Below are 25,254 nucleotides of genomic sequence, written 5' to 3'. Positions count from 1 at the left end.
CTCCTTTGCAAGGAAACCAGTGCCTCTTGACTTGAAGATACTCTACTAAGGCCACACCTGCCTTTGTAGCTTGTCTGAGACAGGTGCCTGTTGCAAAGATTTGCAAGTCAGCAACATAGAGTTCTGATGAATCAGCAATATTTACTTAAAAAGTATGGACTTGGCATTGCAGTCCAGTGCTCAATCTGGTAAGATGGTGGAGCAGCCCATTTTTGCCTAGATATCCTCACCCACCATCCTCTGATGGGGACGCTGCTCGCTAATCATGCACAGAGACACTAGTAGAAAAAAGAATGGTTATTTAATGGTAGCTGTTATTCTTCAAGAGTTGCCCCTGCATTCACACTGTGCACCCAGCTTCACCTCTGCCTTAGAGGCTAAGGAGGAGAAGCTGAGGTGACTTAAGGTGGAAGGGAGGGTGCACTCCTTTATGTAGACTGAGCCAATTACATCATCCTAATGTGAGAGTGCTCCTGCATCCCCAGCTTTTGTATAGAGATCTCCACCTCAACACTAGAGGAGCTAGAGCCCGTAAGTATGACTGCACAGAGGCAACTAGTAAGTAACACTTCTTTTGTTCGTTTACCGTTGTAGTCACGTGAACTAGAAATTTCAGTTTATTGGCGTGATTGGAGGTCTCTGTGCGCCGTGAAGTTTCTGAGATTAGAAGATTTCTTAGACAACCAGCGACATGGCATGTGTCTCTATCTTGAACCACAGGGTACTCTATTTGCAGAGGTAAGAGCAAAAACTTACTTAATGCAAAAACTCAACCACATTTGAAATAATTAAATTGCAGAATATTTTAAATGGCTTTTAATAAACTCTTAAGAATGCATTATATTCTGAAAGTGGAATTGTAATATACAAATTATCTGAACTGCAGGTTACATTTTTTAATCCAGTTATTGAAAGAAGACCAAAACTCCAGAGACAGAAGAAAATTTTTTCAAAACAACAAGGTAACAATTTATTACGAATTAAAATTAAATTATAAAACTAAAAATGTAGTTTTTGCATGTTTTTATGCACTGTCCTAAAATATAATTGCAAATAAAGTTAGTGATAGTTAAATCTTTTAATATTACATTCAGAAATGTTTGTTTAGAATTATGCAGTAGCATTTAATGGTAAATCATTGAAAATTGCTAAGGAACATGACAAATTCAGTTTGTTCTCCATAAATTATAAACTGATGAATTTTAATTATAGCTTTTGGTGATATGTAAAGAAATTACTTGTGCTCTATTTTCTTTATTCACAATATCTACAGGCAAAACATTTCTCAGAGCTCCTCAAATGAATATTAATATTGCCACTTGGGGAAGGCTGGTGAGAAGGGCTATTCCTACAGTAAATCATTCTGGTACCTTCAGCCCTCAAGCTTCTGTGCCTGCTACAGTGCCAGTGGTTGATACATGCATTCCTGAACTAGCACGGTCAGCTAGGTAAATGTCTAAGATTTTGGAGCCAGATTTACATATAAAAGTAATGGTGCAATTCTTATTTACTCATGTAAATGAAAAATCTTCCTTATTTATTCTACAAAATTTAAACCTTGACATTTTCTGGTTGGACATCCATTTGTTGTATTTATTTAAAAAAGGAAAAAGTAAGATTTTCTAAAAACAGATTAAAACAGGTTTTTCTTAAGTATTTTTAATACTAGTAAAACAGTCTCCATTGTACTCAGAGTGGATTTGTTTTTCTGTAAGTGACTCGCCTGTAGCCAAACTGGACTTTGAACTTGAACCTGAACCTCCGCCTGCTCCACCCCGTGCATCGTCCCTTGGAGAAATATGTGACTCTTCATCTGAGAAAAAGGGACCAGATACACCCATTCAGGCAAGACATTTAAACTAGTCATAAAGTGTTGCATAGCATGTCACGTTTTTAATCAAATATTTAATATTTGTGTTACAACATTTGTAGTTACAATGCATTTATTTCCTTCTGTTTTAAATAGAGAACGCTACAATTGGTGTGTGTGAAATTTTATCAAATTGTACATAATTGCACATGGTATGTTTTAATACTGGCTATAGAGATTGGCCTTTTTCCATGCTTTTTAAGTGTTTGTCACACTGTTTTCCTACTGGTAGCTTTATAGGCCCAAAACCCAATTCCTGCGATTTATAGAGATGTGTGTTAGTATTCACAAAGAGTGGAATGACTTTAGAAGAATAGGATTTAACAGAGGCCTGTCAGTAAATATAGTATTTTAGGGTAATTTGGTATTTTTAATTTCACACAGTTGAAGTTTTGCAATATTTTTTACTTCACTTCCCTTAAATATAGTACATTTCTTCATTCTTCAGCAGTCTCATTTTCTAAATCTTCAGATTTCTGTTTCTTCTACATATTTCACAGGTTGCAGAAGCTACTTTTGATTTTGAAAATGAGAGAGATAGTAGTGTTTCAAAACTCCAAGCTGAAATAATTTGTGACCCTGAAATTCCACACACAGACATAAAGAGTACCAACATACGAGAGCCTGAAGAGAGAAGGTAAAAAACATACTAGGTTTTTTGGTTCTTTTGACTATATGTTTTGTTGTTAACCCTAACTTGAAGTTTTCTGTAACTTATTACATTCATTGCTGTTTTACAGAACACAAAGATTTCAGTTTAGTCTGCAAGACTTTAGGTGTTGTGCTGTACTGGGTAGAGGTCATTTTGGAAAGGTAAATTTTTTGATGATTAAAAGTGTATTCAAAAAAGAAAAACTCACCTGTTTGAATAAATCACTTATCTACTCTTTCAGGTGCTGCTGGCTGAATACAAAAACACAAATGAGATGTTTGCTATTAAAGCGTTAAAGAAAGGAGACATTGTTGCTCGTGATGAAGTAGACAGGTCAGTTTCAAGAAAGTAACTAATACATGATGATGTATATTTTTTCCTCTGCAGGAAATAGTGACTGGGTTGTAAATGATCATAGACTTTAACGGAGTAATGTTACTGAGCCCAGAGTGAGAGTTCAGATTGTATTTAGCAGAGGAATTCTCATGTAAGGTATTTGTTTCTTAGTCCAGTTGTATTTAATTAAACAGTAGTATTGTGGTTATACATATGAAATATTCTCAAGTGACTTCAGTAGAAAGAGAAATTTCCCATTGTAGCTGCAAATTTGATTTTCATGAGTTTTGTATCAGTCAAGAACTGTTAAGTTCATATTTATATTGGCAGGTAAAGGGAAACCTAACACACAGGAATTAGTGTTACTAGAGGCTTTCATCGTAGTTTGTTGATCTCCTGAGTGTAACTAGTCTCCTTTTTTATTTGGGAGAGAACACATAAATTACCCTACCACGGGGTAGGGCCATTATGGTATGGTCGGAGCTTACTATGTTGAGGAATGTTTCCTCAGCAGTCATTGCCCAAACATCGAAATGATGAGGTTAAAAAAAAAAACCTGAATTCCAGGTCATTATTCTTACGTTTAAAAAAACCTATAATTTCAGAGTCCAGGAAATAAACATGACCATAAGAAGAATAAAATCAAGCAGAAGGAGAAATATAGCTAAAACTAATGGTCAGCTGTTTCTCTAATACAGGCAATCTGATGAACAAACTTATTGATTTTAGAAACTCATTCCTTTCTTAGCAGTCCAAAGTAAACCACATCTTTATTGGATCTGCAGGCTGATTTTGCTCTTTCAAAATAAATGTTGAGATCTCATTCTATAGCAATTTGAGGTTTACAACTGAATGTGAAAATCATCTCTACACTAAAATATTAATTCAAGAGTTACTCGGAAAAATAATCCTAGAGTTATTGGTTTTTTTTATAAACCACTTAGTCCCAGTGAAACTTCTTGGATGGACAAAATTTCCAGCATCCTCTTCCAACAAATATGTGAGCAGAATGAAGGGCTTCAGAAGGAGCTTCTATCAGTTCTTGAAGCACTGAGTTGAGCTTGTGTGGAGGGACAGTCACTTTGACTTAACTATTTGTATGTAGGTCTAAGAAATTTGATAACATTTGGTTATAAGCCAACAGAGGTTCCTCTCATTTTTGTCCCTTAGGGCTTCAAAAGGAGACATTTGCACATGCAGCATAATATCCTCTAAAACTTTTATCAAAGTTCTGTTTGGCAAAACTGGGGACATACTTGATGACACTCTTCCTTTTTCAAGCTAAAGAGAAACACAAACTGGGGAATTCTGCCCAACTTCAATGAGAAGTTCAGTAGCTAGCTGAACTTTCCAAACCATGTGGCCAAGGCAGTAGAGTTTTAAAAGTCCATCTTGTGTATAATATACAAAAAGTGGGGAAATAACTACATTACATAGATAGATACGTGTCGAGGTTCTAGGATGTCAAACCAATTAGAATATTATGTTTGCAGTTCTCTACAAAAACTGATCTGTGTATTCATAGAGGTAAGATAATACATTTTATTGGACCAACTTCTGTTGGTTAGAGACAAGCTTTAGAGCCACACAGAGCTCTTCTTCAGGTCTGTCTGATGCAAGTACCTTCAGAGTGTGTTAAACATTGACAAACTGAAAGTCCATGAAACAAGTGGAATTCAAGAAGATAACTGAACAAAAGCTGCTGACTTCTGCACTCATAGCATACGTCATATAGAATACAACATTTCCTGCTTCATTCGAGAACGTGGATATTTCCCCAGGAGTTCACATCCTAAAGAAGAAAGCTGGATCACCAAGATGATTATTTGATCTTTGAAGGAAACAGAGAGCAAAAAGGAAGACTGGTGAAAGCAAAAGAGAGAGCAATATTCCCATATTGTGATTTAAAGTGGCAAAAGATTCACTGATTAAAGTGGCAAAAGAAGCTTGGCTTGAAGAACAGTGCATCACATACAAAATCCTTTGTAGCAAATTCCACTAGGAAGGCCTATCAGATCATCAGAACTCTTTCATATAGGATTATTCGCAGGAAAAATACCCTTTCACCCAAGAACTCTGTAATATGAGTGAAACAAATTCTAAGATGGAAGTGAAAAAGGCAGAGGAGATCTATACAAGAGAGCTTGATTTATCCTGATCAACCTACAGTTGAAAAAGCTGAGGATGTGGTGTAGACATTGAAAAGCAGTAAAGCCCACTCGAACATACAAATACAAGCAGAATTAATTAACTGTGATAACCTGGAGAGTCATCCAGGCATACCATAAGCTAGTCACTGTGATTTGGGAGTCTGGAAGACTTGGACACACTCCCTGATAGTTCCTGTTCATAAAAGGGGAGACCCAGCTGTTTTGTGGAAATGTCAATGATACATCCTAGAAAAATACTGCTGCATATCATCCTGAAGAGAATTGCAGCCAAGACAGAGAACATTCTGACTGAAGAACAAGGGATTTTAGACCCAGAAGAGGTACAGTGGAGCAAATGTTCAACTTGCATATGCTAGGTGAGAGAGTACTGGAGAACAATGGAAGTTTTTGTGGATTTTGCTAAGATGTTTGACAGCATATTGGGAAATCCTATGGCTGATCGGAGTTGGTGACAATGTAATAAGGCTGAAGGTAAACCTCTATGGAAGCATGATGTCTTTCGTATTTGTGGGACATGAGCAAAGTAGTTGGTTTGACTTGAGGATAGGTGCCAGCCAGGGTGTTTGCTATTCATGAACCTCTTCAACCTGTTATCTTGAAGAAATATTAAGAAGAGCCACTGATGGAAACTTACAGGAGATGACTAATTTTTTATCCACCAACAGACATCTGTGTTTCACTAGTGATATTGACCTGATTGGATTGTCACAAGAAGAGGTGCAAAAATTGCTAGAAAGAGTTGCAATGGAAGCAGAGAAATTAGATCTAAAGATATAACATTCAAAGCCAATGGTGACATCTGTTTGAAAAGGTGAAAATATTTCTACCCAAATCTGAGGAATCATTGAAGTGCATTGAGCACTTCAAATGTTTGTGTAGTGTATGACCACAAAGGATGTTAAAAATCATGTAGCGATCCAACATAGAATTGAACTCACGACTATTGCTGCAGCGACACTCAGCCACATTTGGAGAAGCGAAGATATTGCCGTGAAGTGTAAAATGAAATTACTGCAGTCTCTTGCCTTCAGCATCTTATGTGTATGGGAGACATGGACTTTAAGGAAACAGGACATTAAGCTTATTGCCTTTGAATTGCAATGTTATAGGGGACTGATGCACATTATCTATACTTCACTCATGACTAGCCAGGAGACAATCGCCCAAATTTACAACATAACTGAAGACACATATAATCGAGATGATGAGACAGAGAAAACTTGAGTTTGCAGGACATTGGAGGAGTGGAGGAAGATTGCTGAAGAAAATTTTGCAGGGATTGGTGCCAGAGGCAAAGGGCACCCATGGTGGATGTTTTTCAGCTATGCAGCTGACTGGATAGGGTACAGTATGGTGTGCTTCTCAAGGCTATGAGAAGACTGCAAAATATGGAGGAAGATTGCTGGCCAGTGACTCGTGTTATTTACTGTTCATTGTGATTTGACTCTATGGTGCTTTGCACTATGAAAGAATATATGTGTGTGTGCATAGATAGTCATGACATGCAGAAAGAAAAAGACAACTGAATTATAAGACTCTACGTGGAATGGTTTTCATAGCAGACACCAGGAGTAATACTTTGGCTTTCTGTGCCCAAAATATGCGATGAAATTGTTTTCCCACTTTTTGAATATTACGTGCAAAGTACCGTTTGTATCAATTGATCTTAAATAGTATATTTTATTTAAATTTGGGGGCATATTGAGAAATTCTAACAGGCATGCTTTCAAAGAGTTTCATGAGATGTTAGCCATATGTCTCCCTTCAAAGTCAGTCAAGTTGTACAGTTAAAATCCTGCATTCCACTTTGAAAGTTTAGTGTTTGACTATCATATCGAAGCAGAAAAAGATTTAGGTATTATGAAAGCTTTTGGGGGGGGAGGATGAGGGAGGTCTTGTCAATTGATTGTTCTGAAATTTGTAATATAACAATCAGTGTTAAATTTTGCTATTAAAATATTTTGTTTGCAGCCTTATGTGTGAAAAGCGAATTTTTGAAACTGTGAATAGTGTACGGCATCCCTTTTTGGTGAACCTTTTTGCTTGTTTCCAAACCAAAGATCATGTTTGCTTTGTAATGGAATATGCTGCTGGTGGAGACCTGATGATGCATATTCATACTGATGTCTTTTCTGAACCAAGAGCAGTGTAAGTGTTCACACCGTTAATACCATTAAATTTTTAAAGGCTTTGATATAAATTGTTTTGTCTCAGTGGGCTGAAAAAAAACAACACATTCAACTTTGCTTGCCTTTGCAGGCTTGTGTATTGGATCACTTCACTGAGTACTGCAATAATCTTAAATGGACTAAAGATTAAAGCCTTGTTAAAATACATTCAGCTCAGCTAGTTAGAAAAAATAAATATTATAGATATAGATACAGATATATAAAAATAGTATTTTCTGTTTTGGTTAGAATGGTCAAAACATTTTGTAGGCTGTCCGAATGCAAGCTTATGTGCCAATATGCTTAAATCTAAATTGCCTTAAAAGGTAAATATGTAATATTTGTAAATGTTGTTTCGAAGAATTAGTAGTCTGTTTAAAATGTTAGTTGAAATGAAAAGATGATATAAATGCTCCAGCTTCAGTGGGAAGTGTTGGATACTTCAGCAGTGGGTGCAATAGAAGACTACAGTATAGGCAGAAAAAACATGTTACAGGTTGGGACACTTTTTGTCTAAACTTTTTCCTGGTATATTTTAAAGCTTTGACTTGGAATTGTATAAAATTCCACATGTATCAGACATTAGAAAAAATTCTCTGAAAAGTTTCTATATGCAGACTGTCTGCACTCTTCTGAAAGTAATTAATAAAAATACAGATTGATTAATTAAGCAGGACTGAAATTCTAGCTTTATTTAATTATTCAAACAGGTTTTATGCTGCGTGTGTGGTTCTTGGACTCCAGTATTTACATGAACACAAAATAGTTTATAGGTAAGTAATCGATACTTCCTCAAGACTGGAATTTTAACCATTTCTCCTTGCTTAACACTGTTTTTCTTCATCTCTTCCTTGATTTGCATACCTGAAGCATTATCTTTTTATTTGTTATATTTCATTCTATGCTAGGAGAGGAAGTTTGTTCTGACATACTTATGAGTGTAAACCATAAGTTATTGATAGAAGTTTTAAATCAGGAAAGGGGTAACTAAAATTTAAGAGGGGCATTGCACTGCTCTTTTATTTTTAAATAACCTTTTTACCTTAGAGTGAATTATTATTATAATTATTATTGAGTACCACTATAGGCACATCAGTAATTCCAATATACTTTCAAATATCATTTTTTAGAGATCTGAAGTTGGATAACTTATTGCTGGATACAGAAGGATTTGTGAAAATAGCCGACTTTGGCCTTTGCAAAGAAGGTAACTGTTTTTCTTCTAAATGATTTTTTTAATGGGATTACACTTGATGGTTAGCAGAGAAGCAATCCTGGAGGTAGGAGCATCTAGCATATTTATTCTGTCTATATATCACTGTAGAAAAGTATCTCTAGAATCTTCTCAGCTGGAGAACAGTGGAAGCAAAAGACCCTCAGTGGGGAGATCACCCGAGTGTGTCTCTTCTCCAGAATGACTGTACGCAAGAGGGTTGTTAGTTTGTCATATCAGCTTGTTAACAATAAGTCATATCACATTTTGCTAAACATTACTTCATCCTGTTAGAAGCATCATCCAATAATATCTAGAAGCATTAGTTTTCTTCCCATCTACACCAAGTCACTGTTCCCTTCTCACTGATTCATTGTCCACTTTCAAGAACTTTCAAATATCTCACACAACAAAGTGCAGTGGAAGTAGCTCTCTAAATAGAGCAGTAGGGAAATATCTTCAAAGGGACACGCATTTTAATAGTCAGCTTCTGGCATCTAGCAGCTGGAGGTGCTTTCTTGCAAATGAGACAAACAGATCTAGCTGCCGTAATTCAGATTCTCTGCCTGCATTGGGGAATGTGTCCCCTTGTCCAACAACTCGGTGGGGGAGAGGGATGGCCATCACCAGGTGGAATCTAACTGGATTTGTTTCCTTCTTTTCCAGCTAGCTTTACTTGTCCTACAACTTTCCAGGTCCCAGCAATGTGGGAAATGGAATTTAGTAAATTGAGGGCAGTAGGTCAAAGATTACAGTTGAATTATTTGCATATCTTTGATACTAGCTATGCGACTATTCCACTATAAACTTCCTAGAAAATGACAAAGGGTCATGTTATAGATGTAAAAGATCAATGAGAGAGACAGATTTCCTCATTTTTCAATAAAGTCGCGCTCTATAGGATACTTATTAACATGGAGAATCATTCTTTTTCTTTGCAGTTCATCTTTAAAGTCTGGCACAGAGTTTGTACCCACAACCTCCTAATACCACAACAGCCCTTGGTGCCATTGCCATAGTGCTAATCCTACACTTTGGGGGCATGGGCATGGGGTAAAAAAGCATGAAGACTGCACTAGTACTGTTTAATTGTTCAGAAGCATGTTTGGGGGGACGGAATGTTGTATGTCACTCTGAAGATGTGGGCAGTCCATGCATGCTTCCATGTGGTCTGATACGGTGTTGCAGATGAGCTGCACCTTAATTTCCCCAAGCAGAGCAGCAGTAGATTCACTTTAACAGCCCAAGGCACGGAGAAGCAACATAAGTTAACCGAATGCCATGTCACTTTTTAATCAGGTTTCAGGACAGGAATCATTGCAACGAACAGTTCACCAGGACTATTATTCAGGGCTTCCAGATTTACAGTTCACACCAAAGTCTTTGAGTCAGCTTAGGCTTATCTATAGGCACCTGAGAGAGAGAGCACCACCCACAGCAGCCAGCTTGGCTTCTACTCCCCTCAACTTGTGTGTTTAAATAGCCCAGCTCCAGGAAGTGGCAGGGCCTATTTAATTATCCCTAGGCTGTTGGCTCCAGTCTGTCCCTTAAAGAGGTAGTACACTTTTCCCCATACATTTTCACAGTCCCAACCACCTTGATGCCCTTGAGTATTAGTATCACGGCTCACATGGATACATAGTGATGTCTACAGTAATACCATTAGTCAGCACTGGTGTAACATATAGCACCTATCACAATAGGGGCCTGGTCTATAACTAGGGCCCTAGGCACTGTGGTAATACAAATAATAATCATTGCAACTTTAACCAAGATTTGCTATATTGCCTTATTCATATACTGTGTATACCTTCAACTACATTCTGTGCAAGACTTTCTCTGACTTTGACATCATATGCTAGAATCTGGTCGAAGAAACCCTAATAATTTAAAATATAGTTCTGCCGTGAAAAATGATTATGTAAAATGAAACCTTATTCAACAGATTATCTCACCGTACATATTAATCTTTTTTGCTTATTTGAGTGTCAAAAGTAAGTGTTTGCTACTTTTTCCTTCTGTTACCTGCTCTGGTTGCAGTGCTGCAAATGACAAATGTGTTCTGTTTCTTCGTGTGCACAAGAATTTTTTACAAAGTTCCACTTTTTGCATCTCTCCAAGTTCATTGTCTTCAATGTGATGACCAAGGTGTTAACTGAGGGGCTAATTTGGCTTGCAGAATCATCATTACTGGTAGTTATGTACAAACAGAGAATCAGCTTGATGCACAGGGCCAAGATGCTGCTGGCACAGCTGGCAAACGGGGAAAAGATTTGTAAACTGAGCTCATTTGTTGAAGTCATCTTACTGACTGAAGCAGTTGTTTATTTGGGAATAGTAAGAATACGGCTTGTTTCTTATGAAAATCGTAATTTTTTCAGGAATGGGATTTGGAGATAGAACAAGCACCTTCTGTGGCACTCCAGAGTTTCTTGCACCAGAAGTGTTGACAGAAACATCCTACACAAGAGCTGTGGACTGGTGGGGTCTTGGTGTACTCATCTATGAGATGCTAGTTGGGGAGGTAAGAAAAGTTGTAGCAAAAAAATATTTGATAGCACTTCCAAGTCTTATGGGGTAAGCAAGCTTACAAAACCGAGCATGATTACAAAAATAAACTTGATATCTCAGTCTCTCGAATTCTAGAATGTCCTACCTTTTTAAGCTTACAGCTATTGTATCATATAGGCCTGGTTCCATATCCTGTATTTTGTATGGATTTTTATGCGGTATCTTAATGAGAAAACTTGAAGGTGTAGCTGCTGCTTGTTGTTAAAAATAGAGGAATAGAAAACACCATAGGCTATAGGCCAGATCTTCAGCAGGTGTAAATCATTGTAGCTCATTGACTTCAAACTGTGTAATACCACTGAATACCATACTTACTCATTCATAACTTTCAGACCACTTAACCAGTTATTTTCAGATTAGACTGAGTATTAGGGAGACTTACAAAAACAAGGTTGAAGTTCTAGCATCAGCCATTTTTAACACTGGAGCATTCAATTTCAGATCAGAACATATGAAAAAGTACTGGATTCTTTTTTTTTAAAGATCAAAGATTGTAAACCAAATTGTTTTGTTTATTTCTTAAGCAACATTAGATAAACAAACAAAAAACAATATACCACAACTTTGGCCTCAATGCAAGCATGGAAAATTTCAACTTAACAGTTTTGAGGACAAAATCATGAAATTCTGAAGAAGGGAAAAAGTTACATTGGAAGTTGGAACTCAACCTTAAACTGTAATGTGCTCTTGCAGCAAGACACATTTATTTAGCATTTGACTTAACTGTTTTTCTCTTGAGAGACAAGGTAGTTGTGGTAGTATCTCTTACTGGGACCAATTTCTGTTGCTGCCTTGTTCCGTCCCCCAACAGAAGTTGGTGCAATAAAAGATTCACCTACCCTCTCTTTTTATATCCTCATATCTCATAACATGGTTACAACACCACCATTTTACTCTTCACACTTTTTGTGAATGTCCTAATTTGTTTTCTTTGTAGTAGCCTAGAAATTCTGCACCACAGATGTTAGCATATATAAATGATTATTACCTCACCTCCTGCCCTAATTGCAAAAACTCCTTAAAGGTGATACAACTGCTTAAGTTGAAAAATAGTAATAGAGAAGTATTTATTAATAGCTGTCTTTAATGCCATATGCATTTTGTCCTTTTAGAGAAAAGTTAATCACACAACCTACTTCTGTCCTTTTTCATCTTCACCACTAACTAGTCTGTTTCTTCAAATGGAAGTGAAGCGCGCCAACACCATATGACCTACCAATGATCCATAAACCACAGTTTAAAAACTGCTGGATGGTATGATGTGGTAAATGTTTTATCCAAACGAATTTGGGATGACCACATTACCTTGGAGTGGCAGCCACCCGAAACAAGTACTAATAAATGCTCTACCACATTAGATAGTTTATTATTTATGCCTCAGTGCACAGGAAAACTATTTTATAAGTGTATGTTAAAAAAACAAACATCTAAAAAAAAATGATTAAGGGGACAGTATTTTGTGACCTGCTTTGTCTGTCTATAAAAAGTATTACTATCGCATTTTCCCTTTCAGAAAGCTACAGGGAGAGGGAAAATAATTTGACACATTGAGACATCTAACTCTAAACTGGCAACTGAATGGGAAATAAGGCAATTGTTCTCCTTTTTGCTTTATCTTAAATACGGCAGCAGCAACAAATTGCTTTAGTTTCTTCAGAAACATAGGTTGATTTTAAAATTTAGCTTCCAAAAATGAGAGAGTTTTTTGTTTGTTTAACTACTTTATCATAGTCACCCTTCCCTGGAGATGATGAAGAAGAGGTTTTTGACAGTATTGTAAATGATGAAGTAAGATATCCACGGTTCCTTTCTACAGAAGCCATCTCTATAATGAGAAGGGTAAGATTATAGTAAACAGTGAAATATTTTCATTTTTTTGTTGTCTAATTATTGTTTTCCTTGAAGAGGGGAATTTAAGAAATTTAAGTGCCTGCATTACAGTTGACATTGTTTTCATCAGATTGGTTTCAGAACTGCTTCACTAATGTTACTTTTTAAAATCACCATCACCATTTTGGTCTAACATGAAACTTAAGTGTTTGACTATTATTTACATTCTCTACATTCATTAAAACGTCTTACATTACATTTGTGTAATTATTTAAACTTTTTATTATTCTCTTAACACTGACACAATTTTTTCTAGACCCATTCTTTCCCATCCACATTTAGATACAAAAGGAACCAGACGAACAAAACACCTTCCCAGTGACTCACAGGGTAGCTCAGTACTATCACATGAGTGTTCTATGCTAAGAAGAGATTTTGGGATTTTCACATTTCGTTCTGTTAGGGGTTGGAAATACCACACACACTACATCTAAAGTCTCTTCCCATAAAATGGGAGAAGGTGCACAATTGTATAGACACAGCATAAGTGAAATACCTTAGGCTAAAGGGTGCAGCCATATGCTCAACTAATATACAGTGTGCTTTCCAATAGTATCAGAATTTTGGCCAGACACACCAGGGCAAATTCTTAAGAAAAACCCCATTGCATTGGCAATGTCCACATAGAACAGACAGGACTATTACTTTTCATCCAGAAAATGTGCTAAATGAACTTTATTTTGCTCAAATTAATCTCAGAAAACAGATTCCAGTACAGCACCTGAGTAGACAATGCATGCAATTTTGTGTTTCAAACAGAATGCTTAGGTCATTAGATCACCCCTTCTGGTGAATTGGGTTATTTCATTTATCTTCCTTCTGAGATGCTAAATTATTTCACTGTTTAGGAAGTACAGAAGATAATTTTGCTAACAAATATTTAACCTTAAAACTGAAGGAAAGAAATTATATATAGCAGATTAAAAAGCCCCTGTCAGTTATCTCTTGAAATGTGATTACAGAGCTTTGTTCCTTTAAATCTTACACTTGAAATGTTTCAATTTCTGGATAAAGCATACTGTACAGAGTCATAGGACTCAACCTAAACTATTGACATCTATATTTAAATCTTTTCCAAATGCACTAGATTTAAACTGACCCCATTTAGATAATCTCTTACTAAGAGGAAGAGAACTCCAGTCCAATACAGCAGTAAAGGAAGACTACACTATTTAAGATTGCATTACAGGATCTTCCAGTCTGAAGCTGGGCACTTCACTTCATCCCTATTGTCTATACCAGATAGTTACATCCCCAGGAGGCTTGGCTATTCTCCTACAGTATTAGGGCAATAAAATACATCCAAGCAGTTCCCAATCCTCCATAGTAGGGCTGTCGATTAATCGCAGTTAAGTCACACAATTAACTTTTAAAAAATGAATTGTGATTAAAAAGATTAATCACAGTTTTAATCGCACAGTAAAACAATATAATACCAATTGAAATTTATTAAATATTTTGCATGTTTTTCTGCATTTTCATATATTGTATTCTGTGTTGTAATTGAAATCAAAGTATATATTTTTATATTTGCACTGTAAAAACAATAAACCAAATAAATAGTATTTTTCAATTCACCTCATACAAGTATTGTAGTGCAATCTCTTTGCTGTGAAAGTGTAACTTACAAACGTCGATTTTTTTGTTTGTTTGTTACATAACGGCACTCAAAAACAAAGTGTAAAACTTCACAGCCTACAAGTCCACTCAGTCCTACTTCTTGTTCAGCCAATCGCTAAGGCAAACAAGTTTGTTTACATTTACAGGAGATAATGCTGCACGCTTATTTACGATGTCACCTGAAAATGAGAACAGGCATTTGCATGGCACTTTTCTGGCTGACATTGCAAGGTCTTTACGTGTCAGATATGCTAAACATACATATGCCCCTTCATGTTTCAGCCACCATTTCAGAGGACACATTTCCATGCTGATGACACTCATTTAAAAAAAAAATGCATGAATTACAGTTGTGACTGAACTCCTTGGCAGGGAATTGCAGGACCCCTGCTCTGTTTTGCCCGCATTCTGCCATATATTTCATGTTATAGAAGTCTCAGATGATGACCCAGCACATGTTGTTTGTTTTAAGAACACTTTTTTGCATTTTGTTAAATCAGCAGTGAAAGGTACCAATGTGAGATTTCTAAAGATAGTTACAGCACTTGACCCAAGGTTTAACAATCTGAAGTGACTTCCAAAATCTGAGAGGGATGAGGTGTGGTGCATGCTTTCAGAAGTCTTAAAAGAGCAACACTCCAATGCAGAAACTACAGAACATGAACCACCAAAAAAGAAAATCAACCTTTTACTGGTGGCATCTGACTCAGATAATGACAATGAACATGTCAGTCCGCACTGCTTTGGATTGTTATTGAGCAGAACCTGTCATCAGCATGGACGCATGTCCCCTGGAATGGCGGTTGAAGCATGAAGGGACATATGACTCGTTAGCGCATCTGGCACGTAAATATCTTGCAACGCCAGTGTCATAAACAGATAGTTAAGGGTTAATGTCTCTTTTACCTGTAAAGGGTTAACAAGCTCAGTGAACCTGGCTGACACCTGACCAGAGGACCAATCGAGGAACAAGATACTTTCAAATCTTGGTGGAGGGAAGTCTTTGTTTTGTGCTTTTTGGGTTGTTCTTTGTTCTCTCTTGGGATTAAGAGGAGCCAGACATGCAACCAGTTTTCTCCAATCTCTCTGAAAGAGTCTATCATGTTCTAAATAGTAAGTACTAGATAGGAGACGAATTAGTCTTTATATTTGTTTCCTTGATTTGCAAATGTGTATTTTGCTGGAAGGATATTTTACCTCTGTTTGCTGTAACTTATACTTAGGCTAGTGGGGAGGGAGTCCCTCTTGTCTATGTAAAGCTGAGACCCTGTAAACATTTTCCATCTTGATTTTACAGAGATAGTTTTTACTTTTTCTTTCTTTTATTAAAAGCTTTATTTTTTAAGAATCTGATGGATTTTTTTTTTCTTATGCAATTGGGTCTGGACTCACCAGGGATTGGTGGGGGGAAAGAAAGGGGGAGGAAAGGTTAATTCCTCTTTGTTTTAAGATTCAAGGAGTTGAATCACAGTGATCTCTCAGGGTAACCCAGGGAGGGGAAAATCTGGGAGGGGAAAAGGAGGGGGAATGGTTTATTTCTCTCTGTTTTAAGACCCAAGGGATTTGGGTCTTGGGTTCCCCAGGAAAGCTTTTTAGGGAACAGAAAGTGTACCAAAACACTATATTTTTGGTTGGTGGCAGCGTTATCAGATCTAAGCTAGGAATTGAGCTTAGAGGGGTACATGCAGGTCCCCACTTTCTGGACGCTAAAGTTCAAAGTGGGAATAAGACCTTGACATGGTGTGCAGCGTTGGGAAGTCTAGGACCCAAAAGCCAGTGAGGTTTTTTTTCCTCCTCTTTTCTAACTGCTTGGAAGGCAGTCTGAGAGGGGGTTGAGTTTAAAAGCAAAAGCCAGTAGGATTTTTTTTTCTCTCCCTGCTAGCTGCTTGAAAGCCAGCTGAGAGGAGTGGGCTTTAAAACTAAAGCCAGTGAATTTTTTTTTCTTCTCTCCTTTCTGGCTGAGGAAGATAGCCTGAAGGCATAGGTGTTAAGTTCTTTAACAAAGGTCTTTGTTAAAAAAGCGGCAAACTGTGAGCCAGCGGACAATAGCAAAACGCATTTGCAAATGAATTGTTTTTTTTCTTTCTAACTCTTTGGGCATAGATAGTTAGGAAGGTTCTGTAAGCAAGCAACCCTGAGCTGCAGCATTCCAGGCAATAAGCTGCAGAGGGCGCAGCCAGCACAAGAAAGCAGGAACAATGAGTTCCAAGGAACGGGCAAGACTGGATGCAGAAGAACAAGCCAAAGAAGCGGACCACAGGAGAGACATTGAGAGGAAACAAAAAGAGATAGAAATGAAAGAAAAAGAGAAATAAGAGATGGAGCTGAGAGAAAGAGAAGAAAAAGCCACAGAGGCGGCCCACAGGAGAGATATAGAAAGACAACAAAAGAGAGGGGAGAGAGAGCGAGAAAGCATGAACTGGAAGTAGCAAAGACTAAGCCAAATGTTCCAGCCAACCCTACCAGCCCTTCTCTAGGTACTGTTCTCCATCCCAGGAAATTTCCCACCTACAAGGCAGGTGATGACACTGAGGCCTTCTTAGAAAATTTTGAAAGGACCTGCCATGGGTACATCATCTCTGAAGACCAGTACATGATAGAGCTGAGGCCACAGCTCAGTGGACCCTTAGCAGAGGTGGCAGCTGAACTGCCTAAGGAACACATGAACAACTATAAACTTTTTCAAACGAAGGCCAGAATCAGAATGGGGCCAACCCCTCAGCTTGCCCGTTGGCGGTTCAGAGCCCTAAGGTGGAAACCCAATGTGTCATTCACCTGACACGCCTACCAGATTGGAAAGAATTATGATGCCTGGATATCAGGAGCAAATGTTAAATCTCCGGACGAGCTGTCCCTCCTAATACAACTGGAGCAGTTCTTAGAGGGTGTTCCTGAGGAAATAGAAAGGTACATCCTAGATGGGAAGCCCAAAACTGTAACCGAGGCGGGGGAGATTGGAGCCAGATGGGTGGAAGTGGCAGAAAAGAAAAAAGCTACTGTCAAGGGGAGTGAATATCATAGGGGGCACACAGACAATAAACCCTATTCCTGAGGGCAACCCAAGACCCCACCTTCCACCCAAGGAAAGCCCCAGACTCCCTATTCTCCCACCTCACCAGTCTCCAGCAACCCACTTTGGCCCAGTGACCAGTTAGCTGGGTGATGCTTTAAATGTAATGAACTGGGACGTATAAAGGCCAACTACCCCAAGAACCCCAACCGAGTGCAGTTCATCACACCACCATCACACCAAAGATCCCCAGGCCCAGATGCCTCTCAAATACCCTCGGAGCGAAGGGAAACTTTGAGAGTGGGTGGAAAAAAGATTATCGCGTGGAGAGACACGGGGGCACAAGTGTCAGCTATCCACCAATCCTTAGTGGACCCCAAGTTCATCAACCCAGAGGCCCAAGTGACAATTTACCCCTTCATGTCAAAATCTGTAGGCTTGCCTACAGCTGAACTGCCTGTCCAGTACAAAGGCTGGTCAGGAATGTGGACTTTTGCAGTCTATGACAATTATCCCATCCCCATGCTACTGGGGGAAGACTTGGCCAACCAGGTGAAGCGGGCGGGAATGGTTACACGCAGCCAAGCCAGGCAAGCTTCCAGACCCATCCCTGTTCCTGAGCCATCCACAAGGGCCCCATCTGTGTTACCAAAGACCCAGACAGAGGTGGTGGACCTGGATCCCCTGCCAACGACTGCAACAGCCACAGTGCTTCCAGTCCCAAAACCGGAACTCGAAAAGCAGCCAGCACCAGAACCGTTGCCAGCACTGACGCCAGCGCTTGCAAATGGACGCAGGCCCCCTGGAATGGTGGTTGAAGCATGAAGAGACATATGATTCGTTAGCGCATCTGGCACATAAATATCTTGCAACGCCAGCTACAACAGTGCCATGAGAACACCTGTTCTCACTTTCAGTCACATTGTAAACAAGAAGCGGGCAACATTATCTCCTGCAAATATAAACAAACTTGTTTAAGCGCTTGGCTGAACAAGAAATGACTGAGTGGACTTGCAGGCTCTAAAATTTTACATTGTTTTATTTTTGAATGCATTTTTTATACATAAGTCTACATTTTTAAATTCAGCTTTCATGATAAAAAGATTGCATTACAGTACTTGTATTAGGCGAACTGAAAAATACTATTTCTTTTTTTACCATGCAAATACTTGTAATAAAAAATTATAAAGTGAGCACTGTACACTTTGTATTCTGTATTGTAATTGTAATGAATATTTAAAATGTAGAAAACATCCAAAAATATTTTTAATTGCACGATTAATTGCGATTAATTTTTTTTAATTGCTTCTCAGCCCTTCTTCATAGATTTTTAAAGCCAGGAAGGACCAGTGTGATAATATAGTCTGACCTCCTACATAACACACAAACCATAGAATTTCACCTAAGAATTCCTGTGTCAAGCCCAATAACTTCTGTTTGAACTACCACATATCTTCTGGTCTTTAAATCAAGATTAGATGTCTTTTCAGACGTGATGGAAAATCTAACACTTTTTCCAGGGTAAATTGTTCAAATGGCCAATTATTTTCACTGCTTAAAAATAGTTGTTTCTTATTTCAAGTTTGTGTAGCTTCCATTCAACAAGATAGATCGCTATGCCTTTGTCTGCTGTCTTATCAGAAATCCCCCAGGTACTTACTGACAGTGATCAAGTCATGTCTTAACCATCTCTTTGTTAAGATAAAAAGATGGTGGTTCTTTAGACTCTGACTGTAAGGTTGGTTTACCAGACTGATTGTTTTTATTGCTCTTTTTCAATTTTTCAGTATCCTTCTTGAAGTCTGAACACTAGATCTTAGACACAGAATTCCAGTAATAGTCTCATTAATGCTGTATACAAAGATAATAGCACCACCTTATTACTATTCTATAGACCATTTATACATCCAAGAGTTGCATTAGTTTTCTTAGTCACAGTATCCCATTGGAGAGCGCACGTTCAGTTGGTTATCCATCATGATCCCCTAAGTCCTTTTCAGAGTAAAGTCTTTCTAGGATATAGTCCCCTCACATCTTGTAAATGTGATCTTTGCATTTAGCTTCATTAATACATGTCCAGGAAATGGGACTTCCTTTTTGTTCAATACACAGGTTGTAAGGAATGAAACAGAAGCCTTGCAAGTCCAGTCCAAGGTGGATGAAATTACTTATTATGGAAAGTTGCAAAGGAAGTCATAAAAGTGCCCATTAGCATTCATTTCATTCGTGCTATGGTGACTTCATGGACAAAAAGATGCTGGTTAGCTTATGAAATTATAGAAATAATACCTCTGCACTCCTTCACCTCAGTGGCTAATACTGCTTTTAGATGGTGGCTTATCCAAGCCATTGCTGTCCATTGAAACTTTTCTTATTTCTATGCTGCTGATCTGTCCATAGCCCAGTGAAAGAGATGGGCCTTAAAGCATAGTCACTGCAAACTGGACACTTGGGGAAGACACTTACTGGCAGGAGCAGAGTTTTCCCATGTGATCACCCAGGACCTGATGTTAGGACTTGCCTGTTAAAGATACATCAGATATTAGTTATCCTTTTAGTTTTAACTCGTTCTGTTCTGTTCAGGCCATGGATGAGTGTGGTATGTTACTGTTCTTCGGTTTTATTTTATTAGAACCTTAATACATACACACACACACACACACACACACACACACACACACACAATTGTTGGCTTATGGGCCCATTTATAGAGTAACATGCTTCTACATGGAGATCAGAATTTAGTTTCTAGGGTCTGCAGTGACTGGAAGTATCTCACATTTCCCTCTAATGTCCTTCTATGGCATAGCATGAAGCAGTTTTCAGCATTTTCTGACAAAACTAAGCACTGTGAAATAGAGTATGGGGAGGGTGGAGAAATATGGATGCTGTAAGGACCCACTTTCTCCCAGGTAGGAAAAAGATGAAACCTTATGTAAATTTTACAATTTGTAAAGGAATTAAGCACAGTTTTAGAGAGTTTCTCTGCCTCTTCTGCGAATGCTGCTTTTCCAGTAAATCTAATCTCCTTGCTCCTTTGGTCTGTAGCATCAGCTACCTATTATATATTTTTCCCCCAATTTTGAGTGCTAAGATCTTCAAAATGTTTTGTTAGCTGCTACGAAGAAATCCAGAGCGGCGCCTTGGAGCTGGTGAGAAAGATGCTGAGGATGTGAAAAAGCATCACTTCTTCCGGGTATGTAAAAGTTAGTGTCATTTGTAAAACATTAATTCTCAGCGAGGCAGGAAACTAACCAACAATTGATTGTTTTACAGGTAATAGATTGGAATGCTTTGCTGGCTAAGAAAGTCAAGCCCCCTTTTGTACCCACCATTAGAGGAAGAGAAGACGTTAGTAATTTTGACGATGAATTTACCTCAGAAACACCTATTCTCACTCCACCCCGGGAACCACGGATACTTTCAGAAGAAGAGCAGGAAACGTTCAGAGATTTTGATTACATTGCTGATTGGTGTTAATTTCTAGACACTGTGAAATCATAGCTAACTGGCTCACAAGAATGCCTCTCAGAAGAATACCGGCCCTTCAATTGCTCTCTGTGCCACCTGTAGCTTCTGATTTTTATTCACATGAAGATTCTTTAACGTACTGTTTTTAATACTCTTGTGAAGAGTGGCCTCCTTGTCATACTTTGATCTGAGCACTGGAAAGCAGTTTCTATAGAGTTTTTAAGCTGAGTTGGTGAATACAGGCCACATTAAGCTCTCACATGGACACACTTGGATCTGTACTGTAATTATTACTTTTCTACAGCAGATAATTGTAAAATACATGCCTTAAGTGTGGTGTGGGGGGGGGAAACAGATTCTGAGCTAAATTGATAACCATTTAACTTTATTCAGACATGTTAAAATAGAAGTTTGGGGTGCTATTGACATTTATGAGAATATGATTTTATCTGGAAAAGGCAAATGGTCAGTTTTTTAAAAAATTACTGTAATGTCCAAAAGTTTAATTTTAGACTTATGCACACTTTCAGCTTGAGTTTTAGAATAATGGAAATTAAGAACTGATGCCTTGTTTTGTAAATTTTCTATGGTATTTATTAGAAAAAAATGTGTTAAATGCCTTGCCTTTGTGAGAACAGTAAAAGTGCTTCCATAAAAACAAGACAGGTCCTGAAAGTTTACCAAAGCCACTTGCCAAACAGTTTTTGCCTTTAAGCAGGAAGGGGGGAAAAAGACTCAGCAGATACGAAGAATGTAGTAAGAATGTCTGTTCAGTCTTATCAATAGTGTGTGTGTTCCCAAGTCCATCCACTTCTGGACTCTTGAAATCCAAGCCTTTTTCTACTAATTGGACAAATCTTAAGTTAATCATACCATACTTAGCTATCTAGTTCATCTTGTCTACTATATATCATATCTTTAGAAAACAAAGATTTTCAATGTATACATGCTGTGAACATGTATATTTGGAGGTTGTAATGCATTCTTAGTTGCAGGCATGTAATTTAATTGTACCACTTCATGAATTTTGCACAGTGGCCATGTGAACACATCATAGAACTGTTAATAAACTAACATTTATATACATTTTGGGCCACTGAATTCCAGAACTTCGATTGGCAATTACTGAGGGTAAAAGCAATATGTTGTAACAATGTATAAATATTTTTGATAAGTGTATATTTTATAAACCTCAACACTAAAAACTGTACCTCAAAAGTTAAAAAATAGTTTAGACCAGATACTGTGTGCGCTTTAAGCTCACTCAACCACCTATTTTTGGCTGTCAGTGTTCTCTAGGTAAACAGCCACTCTTGGAAAACAAGTTTCCAGTGTTTTCCTTAACTCACTAATAACATTTATAGTTGATCATGTGCTTACTTCTTGTAGGTTCATCCTGGTCCCTGGAGAGAAAATTGTTTGCAAAGACTGTAAGAAGCCAAAGTCAAATGAGTGCAGATTGTGGAATTAAATATTCCAAATAAAATATATAAGAAACACAAACCATGTTGATCTCCAAAGAATGGAGTAGTTAAACTCCAAGGTGTCACTTTTGAAAAGTGAACCTTTTGTAAGTAAATGACTGTTGGTTAGAACACTAAATATCACAAGTCCTGAACCAAGAGGCCTATGGGAGAAAATGGGTTGATATACATTATTCAGGTCTAAGACAGTTTCCTTTTAGGCAAAAAGGAAGAATGGTAACAGAACAGAATATAGAAATCATGTTTTTGGTTTATTAGGTGAAGGTCTTAAGTGGGAACAATATAATTAACTTGTTTCAAGATGTTGATTCTTTGAGATGGGAAAGAAACAACTTAAATTTAACACTAAACACTTTTGAGGTACAGTCTGTTCACCCTTTTGGGCTCCCAAATATATATATAGAAAAGTGTCTAAAAGAGGATGCTTAGAATTTTTAAAAGAACCCTGGGAAATACCTTTTTTTAACTACATCTTGTACAGAATTTTTTCATCTAAGTAAATCACTAAAAAAAAAAAATTAGGGCAGGGTATGTTCACACAGTTAAGCTGAAAGAAAGCACTAATTTTATCTCTGTAGTTTTTTAAAGTTATTTTTAGGCAGATTAAGATTTTAAACTAGATTGTAAATATATTTTGCTATACTTTATCTGTATGTGGCTGCTCAAGCACTTTGTGAGGAAATTAGGATATTTTAGAATGGTACACTATGCATTAAAATGAAATGTGCCTTTAACAATGTCATTCTAAGTGTTTTGCAGTCATTAATATCACAAATTAAAGTTTAAGTAGTTTGTAACTTGTGTCCCAAATATGATTTTACTGGTTGACTGTGTAGTGACTTACTTACATGTTTCACTTTTTCCCCCCACAGATATCTTTCTGAATTTGATATTTGTCCACCCTAAGGGAGAAGATACTTAGGAAAAAAAACTCCAAACTTTTTGGTATAACCTTTATTGCTTACTGCTTCTTGCTTTATACTGGTATGCAGTCCTATGGAGGCTAATATGACCATCTGTGTAAAAGCACCCTTTATAATAGCTTAATGTTAACAGGATGATAGTATTTAAAGATCTTGTTTTTAAATTAATAGGAACCAGTGTTATACATGGTTGATTCCTGACTAAGCAAAGCCAAACTTTACCATTGTTCATTTTAATAAGCTGCAGCAACTTTTCACTTATGTTTTACTTACTATGAAGGCAGTAGGCATTGCTCATGTGCTGCTATAGGTGTCTATAAGTTACGTTAAATCTAAACGTTCAAGTCATTGGTGGTGTGGTACAAGAAGCCTGCCCCTTCACTAATTGGGCTGATAGAGAGCATGCACATCATGGGATGTACTATTTCATTCTTTCCTAAATAGGTGCCTCTATAAGCTGGACCATGGGTTACATTCTGAACCTAAAAAGCCCCTCCTTTCCAGAGAGCACCAAGAGGACCAGAGTAGGCGATTATCCTGCTGATTAGTGATATGTTCCTTTATAGATTTATTTAAAAAATTTTTAACACCACCACCTCCTATAAAACACCTGGGACCATTCTTTAGCATCATTCACTCCAGAAAACAAAATCAACTGTCCCTACTTAGTTCAGTGTAGCATGTCTTTAACCTTACAATTTCTTGTGAAAGTATGTTACAAAAGCCTTGTGATGCTCCTCTGTGTCCAACAGATTTCCCATAGCTGGTATAGGAAAAAATGGTGCAATTGTAATTACATGTACACTGGCCAGCAAAAGCATGAATTTGGAATATTAGGGTACCACTATTCAGAAGAGGCTACTTAAAAAAGCCTTGGCCTAAAAGCTTAGTCTAAACCAGAGGTTCTTAAACTATGGTCTGCAGATCCTCTGAATGGAGCTCATGGACCACTGGTGGTCTGTGAATAGTTCCCTATAAAGATGTGTGCCTGGGTAGCAGCACATGAGTGAATGAAGAGCCACCCATCTAATTTAGTGGAGCCCCACCTGCACAGCTCCACTAATCAGATGCCTGGCCATGGAGAAGACACATGTAAGGTGAGGTGGTGGCATTAGGGAAAATAGGAGTTGAGTGGAATTTAGGAATGTAGCTGCTAGGGAGAGATGGCACATCCATTACATTAGAAAGGATTAAAATTGTGTATTTGTAGAACAAAAAGTTTTTTTACATAGTGCTTTTATCTAATGATACAACATTGAAAAGTTTAAGTGGTCCATGGGGAAAAGTTTGTGTTGCTGTTTAGATCAGTGGTTCTTAATGTGGTGGTCTACACATGTCACATTAAGAATATTCTTTGAAAGTTTACCTAGGTGAGTTTATTTCAGTGGGAAGTAAGCTCTAACCTGTATATATCTTGAGCTTATAAAGCACCACCAGGGTGAAGTGGGATGAAAATATTCTACACTTAACCCCTATTTATTCCTGTAGTAGGACTGAGGTATCAAAGGCTGTAAGGCCTAGAAAAAGATATTTATCTGCTTCTTCTCCTTCAGTGATGGACTGGCTTCAACCTCAAATGGTTTGTAAGAATTGTGTTTAAACCCTTGCATGATCTTTCTCCCAAAGAGTTTCCCCTGGACAGCTCTTCTAAAAGCAGCATCTTGCCTATAAGAGGGAAGGAACGGGTTAAACTTCCCATCCAGTTACCACTGTTGGTATCTTCTGTATGTTAAGTACCTCTTACCTTCAGAAAATCTCTTCTATAACACCTCTATTCTAGCCTCTCATAGGCTAGAAAAACATTAAACATTGGGGAAATGAGTGATATCAGTAAGCATTACCTTTAACCTGTTTCAGACTAGTAAAAAGGCTTTT

At 37.7% G+C, this 25,254-nt stretch overlaps 1 protein-coding gene across 1 annotated transcript in view; it reads left to right on the top strand.

Moving 5' to 3' along the window:
- Window positions 1-23,253, top strand: part of PKN2 (protein kinase N2) — a 137,124-nt gene extending 113,871 nt beyond the window's left edge. Inside the window, 14 exon segments of the mRNA XM_030572499.1 lie at window positions 595-738; window positions 887-962; window positions 1,274-1,448; window positions 1,716-1,845; window positions 2,371-2,507; window positions 2,611-2,683; window positions 2,764-2,855; window positions 7,001-7,177; window positions 7,908-7,970; window positions 8,328-8,404; window positions 10,792-10,934; window positions 12,713-12,820; window positions 20,617-20,697; window positions 20,778-23,253. Coding sequence (XP_030428359.1) covers window positions 595-738; window positions 887-962; window positions 1,274-1,448; window positions 1,716-1,845; window positions 2,371-2,507; window positions 2,611-2,683; window positions 2,764-2,855; window positions 7,001-7,177; window positions 7,908-7,970; window positions 8,328-8,404; window positions 10,792-10,934; window positions 12,713-12,820; window positions 20,617-20,697; window positions 20,778-20,981 — 1,680 coding nt within the window. The 3' untranslated portion in view covers window positions 20,982-23,253.
- The last annotated feature ends 2,001 nt before the right edge of the window (window positions 23,254-25,254 follow it).

The sequence above is a fragment of the Gopherus evgoodei genome, chromosome 8 (assembly GCF_007399415.2).
Source record: "Gopherus evgoodei ecotype Sinaloan lineage chromosome 8, rGopEvg1_v1.p, whole genome shotgun sequence".
Taxonomy (NCBI): domain Eukaryota; kingdom Metazoa; phylum Chordata; order Testudines; family Testudinidae; genus Gopherus; species Gopherus evgoodei.
Note: the sequence above shows the minus strand (reverse complement) of the source record. Positions and strands in the feature narration are given on the sequence as shown.